Raw genomic sequence first — 18,039 nt, 5'->3', positions numbered from 1 at the left:
TTTAAGAGTTTTAAGAGTTTTTAAGAGTTTTAGCCAAATGCTTTATAATATAGTATAGATTGTAATTTTTAGATTAATTATTTATAAATCTGTTTACAATTTCGGGTAGGGGATTGATATTCATACCCATTTTAGAGCATCTGAAATAGTTATATTTTTAGAAATTTTTTTAAATTTAGAGATTTTTAGAATCTGTCTCATCTATTCTCTATTCATAGGTGATAACATAACAGTTGGAGTAACAAAAATGTTAAAATATCTACTTTTTTCTATTTTAACATAATTTTTTTAATTAAAACTGAGTTAATTCATACATTAAGGGCCTGTTTGTTTTTTAAAATTTGCCTCTTAATTTTCTCTTTATGTCTGAATCGGTCAGACATACAGACTTTCAGATCGTTTGTTTTTTCCCCCAAATTAAGAGCTGAATTCATAAGGTTTCCTTTGAATTTTAAGTGGTAACCCTAGCTCTTAATACCTCTTATTTGTTTATCCGCCTCCTTACGTCGCTCTCATCCGCCTCCTTTACGTCGCTCTCATTCGCTCTCATCCCATTCATCGATTGAAGCTAGTGTTATGGTAATCTTCTCGATCTCTCTTTGGTTTCTTCTCGATCTGCTTCTTTATACATCTCGATCTCTCTCGTCCCATTCATCGATTGAAGCTGGTGTTCTTCATACATCCGCTCTCACCCTCTGTTTTTGTCTCGCCCCTTAGCTCGATTCAAGCTTCGCTTGGTGTTCTTCGATCTTCTGGAACTCTCAAATAAAGGTAATCTTCGATTGATCCAGATTTCAGACGTAAAAACAAACAGTCTGACTGATTCAGATTTCAGGTTTTAGCACCACCTCTTAAAATTCAGAAGTGAATTCAGACTTCAGACTTCAGTACCTCTTAAAAAACAAACGCCACCTAAAAATGTAAAAAAGTTTTAATATTAATGTATATAGGGGGTGTTTGAGGTTGCTTATTTGAAAAACAACTTATGTTTTTCTACAAAAATCCTTATCAACTTATTATAAGAATGATTTAATTTCTCTCAAAACACTTTATTACACGTTTGGTATCGATATAAGTTATTCATCCAAACACTTAAAAAATGTCTTATCAAAATAAATTAATAAATTGTTTTTATAAACAATCGCAAGTATCCAAAATATTAGATAGAGATATATTTAACATGATGTGAAAGTCGCGGTTAGTCTCCTGTGTCGTGTTCAAGAGGAGATCTTAGGATCCAGAAAAGAGACGGTCGCTTTCTTAATTTAGGTGAAGATATCTCGTCCTCCACCAACCCACTCACTCACTCACCATCTTCCCCAACATCACCAGAAACAACCAATTGGCCAGATCCAATCCATCTATCCAATACCCATAAACCACAAGGAAGTTACATGACCATGGCAATCGCACTTCGACGGTTGTGTTCGTCACACAACAACCATCATTATCTTCATCGACTATCCAATGGATCTTCCCTTTTTTACATGGTTTGTTTTCATCTATTCTTTGTAATTCATGGGTTTCTTATTCTATTTCTTCAATCTAATAATTTCATGTGTTTTCTCTAGTCCTCTTTGCCGAATCCAGCAGCTAATGACATCGATGTTTCACGTGTCAATGTTAGTAACCATCATTTACTTCAATTTTTGCGTAGTGTCGTTAGTTTTTGATTCTATAATCTAGGGATTGATATTCTTTTGTGTGATTTGATGAATCCGCAATTCACAGTGGACGAAGCAATTGAATGCTCCACTTGAAGAAATTGATCCTGAAATTGCTGACATTATTGAGCTCGAAAAAGCTAGGCAATGGAAGGTAGCTTTAAACCTCCGTTCTCCAAAATTTTCTGTTTATTTGATTTACAGTTGACACTTTTTTCTTTTTAGTTCTCCTCCATTTCACTTTGAACATCTTTATTTTCAGAAGTTAAATAGTTGATATGAATTGTAGGAGCAAAAGTAATCTGTCTCACATGCGAAGTCAATAGTTTTGACAATTTATAGAGATAGGAGCCTTAGGGTGTATTTCAGCTGGGAAAGCGGCGGCAACTTTCCCCAAATCCAAGATAGGTCCTGGGTTTGATCCCCCCAACTAGCTCAGCCAAGTTTGGTTCTGTGTGAGACCGTTGGAGTTGTCGGTAATCAACTTTTTGCCCAAATTTATAGAGATAGTTGGGGGTTGCAGTTTGTAGCTTAGTGATTAAGTTAGACATATAATCCCTCCTCTTTCACCGTTAGAGTCAACGTAATAATCAATTTGTCCAAAAAGAAGTCCTAAGTTGGTTTGAAGTTTCCAATGTTAACCACAAGGGCTGTGGCATAGTGGTTGAGGCCCAGGGGATGTGATGGAATATCCCATCTGCCCAGGGTTTGATTCCAGGTGTTCACAACAATTGTGGCCATTGAGCTTATCAGGAAAGATGTCTTACAATGGCAATTTGTTGGGATTATTCTGGACATAGTCTAGGATACCCTTCCAAAAGAAATGCCCAATGTTGTAAGGTTTGATGATCACTGTTACATATAACTTCAATGTATGCAAAATTTTGGAGAAAGTGGATTTCAGTTAAAGAAAATGAGCCACGATTTGACATTTGAATGTTCAAAGGGATGATACTTGAACTTTGAAAACTACTTGAATACTAACTTTAATGAGCAATTGTTGATTGGAAAAACAAAGGTTTGCAGTAAGTAGCATGGATGGCATCTTGTTTGTTATACTTTTGTAGTAAAATCCATACTAATTTCACATTTGAACTTTTACAGCATTGACCTCAAAAGTCAAATGTGTATCTCGTCTTGTTTTTTTTTCCTATGATGGGAAAACTTAATTACTTTGTGTAAATATAGGGATTCGAGCTCATACCTTCAGAGAATTTCACCTCGTTGTCGGTGATGCAAGCCGTTGGATCAGTGATGACGAATAAATATAGTGAAGGTTATCCTGGGGCTAGATACTATGGAGGAAACGAGTACGAAAAGTCCACTTCGAGTTATTATTTTCCTGTAATTTAGTGGCGTTTAAACCAATTTCTGTTACATTTTCTTCTTCTGAAGGTACATTGATATGGCCGAGAGATTGTGTCAAAAGCGTGCGTTGGAAGCTTTTAATTTGGATCCTTTGAAGTGGGGAGGTACTACATCAAATCCCAAGTAATTGACATTTTAAACCATCGAATTTGGATTTTCATTGCAAATAAACCATCTTTCTTACAAAAACTCAAAAGAGCACTGAGTTGTAAGAATGAAAGATTTTGGACATAAACTGCGTAATAAGACCGATCCTTTAGCATATACATTTCCTTAATTTGCTAAATTTACTCATTCTTGCAAACTACATATTTCTTTAGTTCTTTGCAAGGCCGATGGTTAATTTGCAAAAGGCTACGACGGTTCAAAAAGTTGAACTATTAAATTTCTCATCAAGTATAATCATTCTAAATATCTTCTTGCAACACCAATAATCCTTGTAAAGCTAACTTAAGCATGCTAAGTTCTAGAACATACACACCCATATATGTATATATATATATATATATATATATATATATATAAATAGATATAGATATAGAGGGAGGATCAAACTAGAACAGGGTCAAAATAAAAGAACAAGAAACGGCCAAATCATGTGTGATTTTACATGCGATTAAAGAACATGGTCAACACAAGGTTGAGCGGACGACCTTGCCCACAACCTCAACCTCATATCGTGGCCAAAGTCACGTGAATCACGTGATTGTACATGTGATGTTAATGTAAAATCACATGTGATTTGAATGTTTTTGTGTTCTCTTATTTAGTTATTGGTCTAGTATGAACCTGACACACACTCTCTCTCTCTATATATATATATATATAGAGAGAGAGAGAAAGAGAGAGAGGGGTCAGGTTCAGGGGGAAAACCACAAAAAATTGTATACTAAAGAACACTCTAATAACATTCATCTGTATGGTATGTACATTACGCATAAAAGTAATTTGTCAAGATATGAACATTTGCATAAAATGCACGCGTGCATAAAAACCATGCAACATTTTCAATTACTTTTATGCACATGTGCATGACGTACCAATGAATGGTTGTTAAGGTGTTCCTCAGTTTTTTTTTTGTGGTTTTCCCCCGAGACTGAGTCTTTATATTTATGAAAGTGAGCTGACATATATAGAGGGAGGTTCAAACACTATCAGTAACCAAATAAGAGAACACGTAAATGGCCAAATCACATGCAAAAACACATGTGATTTTACACCAACGGTCAAAGCAAGGGTGTGTGGGCAATGTGGCCCACGATCTCAAGGTCGCTGCCAATGTTGTGTTAATCACATGCGATTTTACACATGATTTTAGTATAAAATTACATGTGATTAACCGTTCCTGTTCTTTTATTTGATTATTGTTCTTGTATGAACCTGACACACACACACACACTCTCTCTCTCTCTCTCTCTCTCTCTATATATATATATATATATATATTTCTTTTTCTTTGTCCCCAAATTCGTACTTCTATATGCCTAAATATAGATTCCAAATGATGCCATCTCTCTTGCAGTCAATGTTCAGTCACTGTCTGGATCGCCTGCTAACTTTCAAGTTTATACCGCGCTATTGAAACCTCATGAGAGAATCATGGCGCTCGATCTTCCTCATGGTGGACATCTTTCACATGGTTATCAGGTTATAAAATGAGCTCCTTTCGTCATATTGTTTGAGCAATTTCTTAACAGTATGTCATTTGATATGTTTTTCTTCTTTTTCATGATGTAGACTGACACAAAGAAGATTTCGGCTGTCTCGATATTTTTTGAGACAATGCCATACAGATTGGATGAAAGCACAGGTTATATTGACTATGACCAAGTAAGCTATAAGAGTTGGCATGATTTCTCGTGTTCCTTTCAAGATCTTTTTCTTTTTTTTCTTATGAAATGGTTGATTGAATGCTGCAGATGGAGAAAAGTGCCGTTCTCTTTAGGCCAAAATTAATTGTAGCTGGTGCAAGTGCCTATGCTCGAGTATATGATTATGCCCGTATGCGCAAGGTGAATTTTTAATGAAATAGGACTAATCTAGCCTCAAAAGACAGCCCCTCAATGTCCCAAAAACATCAAATGGTCCCTCTAGTACTTAATCCCTCAAGCGATTATGAGCAAACATGTTCAGTGGTTCATTTTGATGTGGCCATGTGGGAGTTGATAGACTCAAAATTCTAATATCACAGTCACATAGAAGGATCATTTTAGGAATTTAACCATTGCCGACATGGTTTTCTACATCTATAAAATGTTAAAAAATGGAGGGGTTTCTCTTTCTCATTTCTTTTTTGTGTTCATAAGTCGATATATCTCAAATCTCTCTCTTCATTTCACAGGTTTGCGACAAACAAAAAGCCGTTCTGTTAGCGGACATGGCACACATCAGCGGGTTGGTTGCTGCTGGTGTCATTCCATCGCCTTTTGAATACGCAGATGTTGTGACAACCACGACCCACAAGTCACTACGCGGGCCACGTGGAGCTATGATCTTTTTCAGGAAGGGTTTAAAAGAGATTAACAAAAAAGGCGAAGAAGTGAGTTATGCTTGAATGGTGATGATAAATTTATCCTTTTTTTCATATTATTTAGCTTTTAAATCTGAGTCAACGTGTAGGTGATGTATGACTTTGAAGAAAAAATCAATCAAGCTGTGTTCCCGGGGCTTCAAGGGGGTCCACACAATCATACCATTACGGGTTTAGCCGTTGCATTAAAACAGGTTTATTGTTTTTTTCAGTATCATCACTTGGCTCCACGCGGTGTAACCTGATTGAATTTACTTTTGACTATTTGTTGTATTATTTGTAGGCAACGACTCCAGAGTACAAGGCATATCAAGAACAAGTTCTTGCTAATTGCAAGAAATTTTCGCAGGTTTTACTAAATCCATTAATGTCTTTCTTTCCCATTTGTGCGTGTGTGTGACGTGGTCTCCTCTTACTACCTTGATCATAGCCTTTTGTTTTCTTGTAAATTTTCTTGATTGAAATGCAGATTCATTGGTCTAATTTGGTTTGATTGGATTTAGCGTTCATTTGATTTCATTACATTTTCTTCATCCATCCTCTATTATTCATTTTGTAGATCTCGTCTTTGATTCTTCTCTTGTAAAATAAATAGGACACATAATTACATCTTTCTTCTACTCGCTATACAAATGAGACTCACAAAAATCAAAATGTTACACAAGCACATGTAAACATATTATGTGAGTAGAACAAAGATGTTGATGGAGAATAGAGGAAGAATTGAAGATGGTGTACGAGAAGCAAACCAAGCCTAAGGGGTTGTTTGGTTGTTTTTCCATCGATCCCTGTATGGATTAAGTTGTGTGTATGGATTAAGCTAAACTGTTGTTTCTTTGTTGTGCTAAATAAACGGTCTGAATGACAAAAATGACTTTTTTGCCCTCGTATATGTGTCTTTTATATGATGTGAGACAAAATTAAGATGCGATTGATTGTTTTTTCATCAAGACCTGTATGAGTTAAGTTGTGTGTATGAATTAGGGTAAATTGTTTGTTTGGTGTGCTAAATGAACACTCTGAATGATTGAAATGACTATTTTACCCCTCGCAGATATCGCTTTTATATATGATATGAGAAGAAATGAAGATGTAATTGTGTGTTCATGAGTCCAATTTACTCGATGTGAAATAGAAATGAAGACTGGAACCACAAAATAAAGAATAATATTGAAAAGAAAAAATGGTATAAACATACTAAATCCTACATCCTCATGTTTGCTGATCTTGCAGAGTTTGATAGAGAGGGGATATGATCTTGTATCCGGTGGAACGGACAACCATTTGGTCTTGGTAAATTTAAGAAACAAGGTACCTTCATGTTAAAGTTGAAACTACCCTCTGCTCTATATAAAAGTTGCATCGGACAGGTTCATTTGAGAACCGTCAGAACCAACTATTCATTGATTATTCATGATGAATATCATAATTGATATTCATTGTGAATAATGATAATGCATGATATTCATTGTGAATAATGAAATTGCATGATATTCAGGTATATTCATCACGAATAGTTGGTTCCCAAGTGAACTTTCTTCCTATTACATATTTGCCCATATTATTCATCATTTTGGATGGTAATTTAGAAATTGCTGTGAATACAGGGTATTGATGGGTCGAGAGTCGAAAAGGTTATGGAGTTGGTGCATATTGCTGCTAACAAAAACACTGTTCCTGGTGACGTGTCCGCCATGGTACCTGGTGGCATTCGTATGGGTAAATCTCATCATCTTTTCATCTTGCATTCATGAACTAGGTTCGATTATGATCACGAAAGAAGTAAAATAACTATACATATTTCTGAACTTCGATCTTTTTATCTTTGAATTCAAAGAAATCTTTCTGTTTTTATTGGTTCAGGAACTCCTGCTCTAACATCTAGGGGATTTCTTGAAGATGATTTTGTCAAAGTTGCTGAGTTATTTGATGCTTCTGTCAAGTTGGCCTTGAAAATTAAAGCTGCTTCCACAGGTTAGATTTTACATTTTTTTCATACCAAAAGACGATAGTTTTGACTTTGAAATTGAAAAAGGTCGGAATTTTATCAAGAAAATTTGAAACCACAAGGATGGTAGCTCGTGGTGGATAAAAATGACGGGATGATAAAATCAACCCGGGTTCGAATCCTACCATATACATATGCGCTTGTAGCCAGTGGGCTGTAGGTGAAGCCTACAGTCGCGACTTGCCATGGAATCACCCATTTAGAAGAAAAAAATGATAGGAAAACGATATTGATTCCATATGCTACCTACGTAAGATGATGTCGGTGTTGACTGTTAGCTTCGAAACGAATCTTGTAGGTTTGACCTCAAAAGTAAACTAAAATGAACATCTGTATGCTGATGAATCACTTTGTTCCCTATATAAATAGGACAAATTGCATGAAAATACAACGTACTTGGTTTTGAATCTTGTTCTGTGTAACATACTTCTGGAACCTTCAATGAGTGTACTATCACAAACATTTAGACCAAAGTACGTTACACAAAATAGGAATCGAGCCAGAGTACGTTGTATTTTCATGCCTTTGCAGATGTAAATTACGTCTGAGGCACAAAAAATTAAGGTTTAAAAGTACATTACATAAAATAGGAACAAAATTGTACGTTGCAACCACAAGGGTGGTGCCTGATTGGTTTGAGTTTGGCTCCAAAGGTCAAAAGTATTAGGAGGTCACAGGTTCAAATCCAAGGAGGAATAAAAATCCCCTTGTGGCCACGGAGGTTCAAATGTGGTGACTCCGAGCTATCTGCAAAGCAGGTGTTCGTTCTGGGATTAGTCGGCTCGCATAGCGAGTTGGATATCCAGGTTAATCAAAAAAAATTGTACGTTGCACTTTTATGCAATTTACCTGTAGAAAAGTGAAATGCTTCAACTTTGAGGTGAAAAAACCTAGTTTTCAACATCAAATTTCTAACGAATTCTTGAAACTATGGAGAAATTTTGACAATTTTCTGAACTATATGCTAATGAAAGCTCGTTATGTTGTGAACGAAATTGATATCAGGAACCAAGTTGAAGGACTTCGTTGCAACCATGAACACAAACAAATTTGAATCTGAATTTGTAAAGATTCGTGGGGAGGTCGAAGAGTATGCTAAGCAATTTCCAACAATCGGGTTTGAGAAGGAAACAATGAAGTACAAAGATTGATAAAACATGATCACTTCATACAGAAATGCCGAAGTCAAAGCATAGTCAAACCTCGATTCGTGTCTCCGCATCTTTATAGTTTGCGAAGGTTCGTAGTCTAAAAGTTGCGTGTTGGATCTCGGGAGGCTTGTTTCGAAGATTCGGTCGACATCGAGAGTTGACAACATTTGTTGTTCCACTTGTTATTGTTGATCATAGGTTTGTATAAGATGGATGGTGGTTCTGTTTCTTTGATAAGCATTATTATTGGTTTCTTGTTGAATTTTTTTTCTTTCAAGCAATATAAATGATTATCAAGAGCATGTTTGGTTGGTTTTCTAATATAATATATCATGTATTGATAAAGCTGTCTGTGTGGATTAATCCGTTTGTATAGTTAAATAAGTCATTTTTTATATTATTAAGCCACTTCCAGACAATCATGTATAATTGACTGAATAAGCTATGAGTCTTATTAAACTCATCAAACTGCAAACAAATAGACCTTTAATATTATAAAAATAATATTATTGATTTATACAAAATAAATGTACACGTTTCCATAACAATATGATATTATATGGCTTAAACAATCAACATACCATTAATACGAATGTGGGTTATAATTTATTTGAATATGGTTATATTAAAGCCTCTAATGGCACGAGGTGGTGGTGAGGTTAAGTTTCAGGAGTCGTGTTGTTTTTTAAGACATGATTTATGACGGTAAAGTTGTATGTTTTATATATATATATATATATATATATATATATATATATATATATATATAAAAGGGTTCATTCAAAGAAGAAATGACTAGTTTGTGGTAACCGTGAGATTCAATCTCAACCATAAATCAATTGATAAATTAGAAAATTTATAATTTTGGTAATTTTGAATTAAAATTTTAATGAAATGATATTTTAGGTATTTTCTCTTCTCTCTCCGTCCTCCGGTGATACCACTGTGATACCTAAAAATATTGACTCTGTTAGACAAAAGACACAGTGTGATACCCAATCATATATAAGATGCATTGTGATACCACTGTGTTACATCTCCGATTGACCACACAAACAACCTCGGTGTGATACCCAAGCACATATATGATGCATTGTGATACCATTGTGGTATCACCGGAGGACGGGGGACAGAGAGAGGAGAGATGAGAGTTTTAAAATACAAAAAATGTTCTTGTTTTAAAATTTTAATTCAAAATTAACAAAATTATAAATTTTCTAATTTATCTATTGATTTGTGGTTGAGATTGGACCTTACGGTTACCACAAACTAATTAGTTTTCATTTGATTAGGCCCCTATATATATATATATATAATTATATATTTTCTACGATATTCTCTTCCTATGTGGCTTGATCATGTTCACAATTTGTTCATATATGTTCATGTCAACTTACCGAGTCGTTGGTAAAAAATTTGCTCCCAAATCTTTATATTTGTGTAAGTGTTTGACCTGGTGTTCATATATGTCAAATGTGTAAGTGATTGCACCCGATGTTCATAGTATGAGGGTTATGTGTTCATATACTTTCTACGATATTTTATTCCTATGTGGCTTGATCATGTTCACAATTGTATATTGACGTATATGTGCATGTGTGTTCACATGTTACGAATATACGTATATGTGAACATGTGAATATGTAGTTGTAATGTTTTTGAATTTGTGATTGGTAGAGGAGATTCGGTAGCAAAGTTTTCGGTATCTTTTAAGCTATTATAGATAAACTCATTGTTCATAATGAAGGAACTATTGTTCACAAGTGTTCATATGTACACTAGCTGCATATCTCAACATTGATTTGCTCCTGAATGTGTTCATAATGAAGAAATTATTGTTCACAAGTGTTCATATTGTGTTCATATGTACACTAGCTGCATATCTCCACATTAGCTCGCTCCTGAATGTGTTCATAATAAATGAACTATTGTTCACAAGCTGTTCATATTGTGTTCATACATGTTTTTCTATTTATTTCCTTTCGTGTAACCGCTATTCTTATTATGTTCATATTGTGTTCATAAATACTATGCAGTCCAAGTTCATATATATGTCAATTTTTGTTCGTATTTGACACAATGAATATATATATATATATATATGTGTGTGTGTGTGTGTGTGTGTGTGTGTGTGCGCGCATGTGTGCATGTGTGTGTGCGTGTTCATATGGTTCTTACATTAACAAAAATAATGAGATTTTTTGATTTTGTAACTCCCGATTAATGATATGGGAGTTATATAAAAAAGAAAATTACCTAAATATCATTTTCCCCTTTGTTCACATATGTTTTTTGAAATTGTAAATTTTATAAAAATTATTTTTTTTATCATGATTAATCACAACCGTTTATTGTAAGAATCAATGGTCAAAATTGGTTAACAAAGTTAACACAATAATCTTGATTAACATTTGAACCAGCCTATATATATATATATATATATTAAAATTTCACTAATTAAATTTTTTTAACTTTTTTATATTATTTAAATACTATTTTTAATGATTCTATTAACAACTACCATATATTTATATAGAAAATTTTCAGATAATTAACTAAAATACTCGTGCTATAGTGTTGTGCATGCTGGTAACAATAATATAAATTACGGGCAAAATGCACAAAATAACAATCTACTTTCATAAATTTTTTTATTATAACATTATATTTTTATTTTTTCTTATTACGGCAATCTACTTTCAAACTATTTTTTTATTAAAAAAATTTACTATTATAACATTGGATAAGCTTTTCATCCTATAAATTACTATCCTCTTCCATCCCTCCCATGTTTTCTTAAATCAATTTTCATCCAAACACACATAGATGAAGATAACGTGATATGCCAACACACAATTCATCAACATTTCTGAGTTAAAAAGGAATCCAGAAAGAAAAGAAAAACCATGAGAATTCCTCCATAGATAAGTCGAATCTTTAGCTTTCATGGCATCTCTGCCTTCAGTTGTAATCGGCTACACGATCAAGCCCGAATCAGAGTTCAAGAGACGTACCGCTACATTCCCTTCAATTGAAAAGGTAAAGCTTTTTTATGATTCACTTGTTACAACTGAGATTGATTTGTATCAACAACAGTAGGTTAATTGGGTAGCAGAATGATGAAATTGCAATGTTTGATTGCATCAAATTATAGCTGCTAAGTTCTATTTTTTCTTGTTAGCAGAGAAATTCTAGCTCAAGTTATTTGGAGAAAGGTTTTGACGCGTTAAGTTTGGACTTGAGAGAAGTTGAATCTTCAACTTACGTGCCACTTTTACAAAAATGCGTCGAAAAGAATTCATTTCAAGAAGCACAGATCATTCATGGTCACATTATAAAATCTGGGACACAAGAAGATTTGTTTGTGATGACATCTCTGGTGAACGTTTATGGAAAGTGTGGTGTTATGGAAGCTGCACGCAAGGTGTTTGATACATTGTCTAAAAGAAATGTTGTGACCTGGACTTCGCTAATGTCCGGCTATGTTCATAACTCACAACCTGAAGCAGCCATCCATGTGTTCTTAGAAATGTTGGAAAACGGTTCGTATCCCACAAATTATACCCTTGGTATCATTTTAAACACTTGTTCTCTGTTGTATGATGTTAAGTTAGGGAAAGTGGTTCATGGGTATGTTATAAAATATGGACTCGAGGGTGACACGAGTGTTGGGAATGCACTTTGTAACTTGTACTCAAAATGTGGCGGCAACTTGGATTCTGCAATGAGAGCATTTTGGAGGATAGGGGAAAGGAATGTGATCTCGTGGACGACTATCGTCTCTGCTTGTGGAGACAATGGGAATTCTGCAGCCGGTTTGGATTTGTTTTCTGCAATGCTTGAGGAGGGAATTGAGCCAAACGAGTTCATTTTGACAAGTGTTTTGAGTTTGTGTTGCACGATTCAAGCTACAGATCTGGGTTTGCAGATCCATTCGTTGGGCATCAAAATTGGGTACGAATCTAACTTGCCTGTTACGAATTCTCTCATGTATTTGTACTTAAAAAGTGGATGGTTTAGTGAAGCAAAGAAGTTGTTTGATGGATTGGAAAAGGTAAGTTTAGTGACATGGAATGCAATGATTTCAGGCTATGCCCAGATGATGGATGTTGCTGAAAATAGCCTTGTGGCATCCAGAAATGGATCTGAGGCACTTAACATCTTCTTGAGATTACAAAGATCAGGTTTGAAGCCTGATCTTTTCACCATTTCTAGTGTTTTAACAGTTTGTAGCAATCTTCTGGCTCTAGAACAAGGAGAACAAATTCATGCTCAGACCATAAAAACTGGTTTTTTATCAGAAGTTGTCGTTGGAACAGCTCTAGTCAACATGTACAACAAATGTGGAAGCATCAAGAAGGCAAGCAAAGCTTTTGTTGAAATGCCTTCGAGAACTTTGATTTCTTGGACTTCCATGATAACAGCCTTTGCTCAACACGGGCTTTCTCAAAATGCGTTGGTTCTTTTTGATGACATGAGATTAGCAGGTGATCGGCCAAATAAGGTAACGTTTGTTGGCGTTCTTGCAGCCTGTAGTCATGCTGGAATGGTGGATGAGGCTTTAACCTATTTCGATATGATGAAAAACGACTTCAAAATTAATCCCATTATGGACCATTATGGATGCATAATTGATATGTTTGTGAGATTAGGTAGATTAGAAGAAGCTTTCGACTTCATCAAGAAGATGGAATTCGAACCAAATGAGTTTATTTGGTCTCTACTAGTTGCAGGCTGCAGAAGTCATGGGAATCTAGAGTTGGGTTTTTATGCTGCTGAACAATTACTCAATCTCAAACCTAAAGACCCTGAGATATATGCCATGCTTTTGAACATGTACATCTCAGCAGAAAGATGGAAGGATGCATCAAGATTGAGGAAAGCCATGAAAGATGAAAAACTCATGAAGTTGAAAGATTGGAGCTGGATTAGTATTAAAGACAAGGTATATTCCTTCAAACCAGATGATAAATCATGCACCCATCATCAACAAGTTGATATTCTACTAAGGGATTTGCTAGAAAAATCAAGAAATCTTGAAAAAAACTCTGAAACTGAAGAAATGGAGGATAAAGAAACAAGGGTTCATCACAGTGAAAAGTTTGCTGTGGTGTTTGGTTTGTTGAAGATACAAAAACCAGCAGCGATTCGTGTTGTGAAGAGTATGATTATGTGCAGGGACTGTCATAATTTTGTTAAGTTTGTTTCGGTGTTAAGTGAGAGGGAAATCATGGTAAGAGACAGTAAACGACTCCATAGATTTGTTGACGGCAAGTGTTCGTGTGGGGATTTTGGTAGTCTTTTGTGATTCATTCTCAGAGTTCGACTTTTGGGAAGCCCAAAAGAGTCGTTTCGCACGAAGGTCGATTGGCTTGTGTTTGTCGTTTTCGACTTATACTTTGAATCGTTATAAGATGAAGGATGGGTGTGTGAAATACACAATACACAAGGGTTAGAATTTGCATGCTTGTTTAGTTCAACTTTATGACTACATTTATGAAGTTTGGTTGAGTTAGAAAAAAAGATGCTCTCTTTTTTTCAACTAAAGTAAATTACGGTTTTGGTCCTCGTGTTATTTTTAAAACAACAGTTTTCGTTCCCAACTTTGTTTATTGTTAAAAAGAACCTTCGTGGTTAGGTTATGTTAGTTGTTGGTCGATAAATTAGTCACATTTGATAAAAACTAGCTGATAAACTTGATGACAATGTAAAATAATCTAAAAATACATGTTGAAAAATTAAATGGAAAATATTAGGGTATACTTGAAAAAATTCATATATCTTATAGAAACGATAGTTTTTCAAAAGTTAGCTTATAACCCACTCTCTTTATCCCCCAAAAGACGTATCTGGTTTTGTGAAGTGACGAAAGAGGGGGTGGAGTCCATAGTGGAAGCTATGATATTTCATTAGGGAGTTTGGATCTTGGCTCGTTTTAGTGATTGCCAGCCATTGACGGTGTGTTAATTGTCGTGGGTTGGTCCTTTCCACTAATACTCATGTATTTAGTGTGTGATGATTTTCGTCGCGAACAACCTGCAACACCCAAGATCCACATTTACATATAATCAAGTATTTCATATAATGAAAAATACAATATTACACATTCGGTCCCAAAAGTACAAGAGGCTACATTACAAAAATAACTAACAAATTTTTCCATAACATTCTTGTACATAATTTGTATATGTGACAAGTATTCCAAAATCAATAGATAACTGAATCTTCTCCATATTCCATGTAAACACATAGGAAATCTCACATTTTCCCCTTTCTCTTATCCCTTGATAGTGCTCGACTTGTAATACACATTTTTGAAACACAAAATGAGAGTTAGATCTTGAGGTCTAATGAAAATTTTCCTTTTTGCAATTACAGAGTGAAAATCATCAAAACATGATATAAACTCATATTTGTAATTAAAACAAATATATACCACATTTTAACAAAATGTAACTCAAGTATTGCATTCAAATAGGAATTTATAGAACTTTCTCGCATCACACTAGGGTGAGATCCTCAACTCCTCGCATCAGACCACCAAAGCCCCTCTGGTTCGTTAAGGACCAGAGCTCCTCTAGTCTACCAACCAGAGCAAAGCCAAACTTAAACAAGGCCACTAAAGGCTAATCAGAAGCAAGAATTTATAAAAAGGCTAGTCCAACCAAAACATATGACCAACCAAAGGCCCTTCGGATGTCCAGACAGAGGGCCTCTGGATGTCCAGAGCGCCTCTGGTTCATTAATTAGAAGTTCTAGACAAAGCCTCTTAGAAGCATAGCTAACTCGAAGCAAAATTCAACACAAGTCATGGCCAACCAAAGGCCCTCTGAACGACCAGAGCCTCTGGTTCATTTAACCAGAGCTTCTGAAAACTAAAAATGAAATACTTTGAAAGAAAATGGAATTTAAATGCAACCAGAGGCCTTCTGATTAATCATGAAGATCAACCAGCGGCGACCAGAGCCCTTCTGGTTTATTAGAATTGTATTTAGGTTGTACTGTTTGGTCATAGTCTGTGAGTTATTTAGGTGCGGTCTATGGTTGTTTCGGTGTTCCCGAGTGTACAATANTTTAGGTGCGGTCTATGGTTGTTTCGGTGTTCCCGAGTGTACAATATCTTTTAGCCTGTTGTATAAATACTTGTTTACATTGAGTAAATAATATGTAAAAACACTCTCTCTCAGATCTCAGATTTACAAAATGGTATCAGAGCGTCTTCTGCACGCATCGTTTTTTTTCTTCTTCTTCGATCGAATTGATTCTTCTCGTCTACTGTATTGATTTGATTGTTGATCGATCAATTTTTTTCTGTTCCTCTGTTCTTTGATTCTTAAATTGATCTGTGGAAGGTCAATTTTCTTTTTCGATTGTTTTTAGGTTTTGTTCATATTGATTTTTCAGATCCAGATCTGAACCAGAACGATTCAATGGGTGAATCTACAATGCGTTCCACTACTACTGTCGAGATTGATGATCCGTATTTTTTGCATCACTCAGATAGCCCTGGTCTTGTGTTGGTTTCGCAAATTCTTATAGGTGAAAATTATGCCTCTTGGAGCAGAACAATGGAGATAGCCCTATCTGTAAAGAACAAAATTGGTTTCATAGACGGAACTCTTTCCAAACCGAATGTTTTTGATCAACTGAAAGTGAAGTCATGGATCAGGAATAACAACATCGTTATTTCTTGGATTATAAATTCGGTATCCAAAGACATATCGGCTAGCATTATTTACTCTGATTCGGCTTACGAAATATGGAAGGAACTTAAAGAAAGATTTCAACAGAGTAATGGGCCACGTATTTTTCAAATCAAACGTGATCTGATGAATCTGACACAAGGTCAAGATGCTGTGAGTGTCTATTTCACAAAATTGAAGGTACTATGGGAAGAGTTATCGAATTACAATGTTCATTGTTCTTGTGGGAAGTGCACATGTGGTGGAGCAAAAGAAATAGAACACACCATGAACTTTTTGATGGGTCTAAATGATTCTTATTCACAGATTCGAGGGCAAATACTTTTGATGGATCCAATTYCGCCTGTAAATCGTATTTTTTCTCTYGTTATACAAGAAGAGAGGCAAAGAGTTGTAGGTGTAAACCAACTCCAAAATCAGTCTATGGCTCTCAACGTTCGGAGTGCAAATTTTAACAAGTCTCGTGTATCTAGTAATCAAACTTACAGAGGTTTCAAGAAGGATCAACCACCTTTCTGTACTCATTGCAAACGAACAGGCCACACTCAAGACAAATGTTACAAGCTCCATGGTTTCCCCCCTGGTTATAAAGTGAATCAGAATTCTAGTGTTAATTCTGTGATTGATAACCATTCTGCTGCTAATTGTGTCATATCTGGACAACAGCCAAAACCTGATGTTGAATGACCCGTTAATGACAGTGTACCTGGAGTCAAAGGTGTCGTGGATGGTCTCACAAGTTTTCAGTGCCAACAGTTGATGGCAGCACTTTCTGGTAGACTTGCTTCCGTTAATATTGCTGCAGTAGAAAAATATTCAGGTATATGTCATGTTTTGACATTTAATTCGAAATTATATAAATCRAATGTTTGGGTACTGGACTMTGGAGCAACYCAACATATTTGTCATGATGAAAGTTTGTTTCTGAGCACTAAAACTGTTAACAATCTCAAAGTAGTGTTGCCTAATSAAGAGGTTATTAAAGTGCACARGAAAGGGRACGTTAAACTCACTGATGAGTTAYTTCTCAAAGATGTTTTGCTAGTGCCTCAATTTCATTTCAATTTGATTTCCATTAATGCTCTAACAATGGATCGAACAGCTATGGTTCTTTTTTATCATAATCTTGCTATCATACAGCTGATGAARAAMGRGATGATGATTGGCAAGGGTAGCAAACAAGGAGGTCTCTACATATTGGAACAGGCAGCTCCAGTGAAGGTGAATGTTGTTTCCGTACAAACATGGCACCGACGGTTTGGGCATCCGTCAAACAAGAAGCTTACGATGATAGATAAGGARATTTTTGTTGGAAAAGATATAAACAAGCATGTTTGTTCCATTTGTYCTTTGGCAAAACAAAAACGTTTACCTTTTGTTTCATTGAATAAAATCTCGAATAAACCGTTTGATATTCTTCACTGTGATATTTGGGGGCCATATCATATTGATTCATATCAGGGGCATAGATTTTTTGTGACTCTTGTTGATGATTRCACTAGATACACATGGGTTTACTTGATCAAACACAAGTCTGAAGCTCAAATTATCATTCCTAGATTCTTTGATATGGTTCTTACGCAGTTTGAAGCAAAGGTAAGAATTTTTAGATCAG

The 18,039-nt window shown here is 35.3% G+C and overlaps 3 protein-coding genes across 3 annotated transcripts; all 3 read left to right on the top strand.

Moving 5' to 3' along the window:
* Window positions 1-1,256: 1,256 nt before the first annotated feature.
* LOC112514384 (serine hydroxymethyltransferase 2, mitochondrial) lies at window positions 1,257-9,042 on the top strand. Its single transcript, XM_025120825.1, has 15 exons — window positions 1,257-1,490; window positions 1,572-1,622; window positions 1,732-1,818; window positions 2,853-2,974; window positions 3,060-3,136; window positions 4,555-4,679; window positions 4,770-4,862; window positions 4,952-5,044; window positions 5,374-5,571; window positions 5,652-5,756; window positions 5,846-5,911; window positions 6,796-6,873; window positions 7,170-7,281; window positions 7,426-7,536; window positions 8,576-9,042. Exons 1-15 carry the CDS (start codon window positions 1,395-1,397, stop codon window positions 8,719-8,721), a joined length of 1,560 nt encoding a protein of 519 aa, XP_024976593.1. The 5' UTR covers window positions 1,257-1,394; the 3' UTR covers window positions 8,722-9,042.
* Window positions 9,043-11,609: 2,567 nt separating this feature from the next.
* LOC112514722 (pentatricopeptide repeat-containing protein At2g22070-like) lies at window positions 11,610-14,247 on the top strand. Its single transcript, XM_025121323.1, has 2 exons — window positions 11,610-11,760; window positions 11,906-14,247. Exons 1-2 carry the CDS (start codon window positions 11,668-11,670, stop codon window positions 14,027-14,029), a joined length of 2,217 nt encoding a protein of 738 aa, XP_024977091.1. The 5' UTR covers window positions 11,610-11,667; the 3' UTR covers window positions 14,030-14,247.
* A 1,904-nt stretch (window positions 14,248-16,151) lies between these two features.
* Window positions 16,152-17,111, top strand: LOC112514721. The gene has a single exon (XM_025121322.1). The coding sequence runs from the start codon at window positions 16,152-16,154 to the stop codon at window positions 17,109-17,111; it is 960 nt and encodes a 319-aa protein (XP_024977090.1).
* The last annotated feature ends 928 nt before the right edge of the window (window positions 17,112-18,039 follow it).

Source organism: Cynara cardunculus (genome assembly GCF_001531365.2).
Source record: "Cynara cardunculus var. scolymus isolate 2C chromosome LG 6, CcrdV1, whole genome shotgun sequence".
Lineage (NCBI taxonomy): Eukaryota > Viridiplantae > Streptophyta > Magnoliopsida > Asterales > Asteraceae > Cynara > Cynara cardunculus.
This window is presented reverse-complemented; position numbering and strand designations above follow the sequence as displayed.

Bases quoted from the DNA above. Each gene is read 5' to 3' on its own strand.
- LOC112514384 (XM_025120825.1), top strand. From the start codon at position 1,395: ATGACCATGGCAATCGCACTTCGACGGTTGTGTTCGTCACACAACAAC. The intron at 5,045-5,373 runs GTGAATTTTTAA...TTCATTTCACAG, and splicing joins ATTATGCCCGTATGCGCAAG to GTTTGCGACAAACAAAAAGC. The intron at 5,572-5,651 runs GTGAGTTATGCT...GTCAACGTGTAG, and splicing joins TTAACAAAAAAGGCGAAGAA to GTGATGTATGACTTTGAAGA.
- LOC112514722 (XM_025121323.1), top strand. From the start codon at position 11,668: ATGGCATCTCTGCCTTCAGTTGTAATCGGCTACACGATCAAGCCCGAA. The intron at 11,761-11,905 runs GTAAAGCTTTTT...TCTTGTTAGCAG, and splicing joins CATTCCCTTCAATTGAAAAG to AGAAATTCTAGCTCAAGTTA.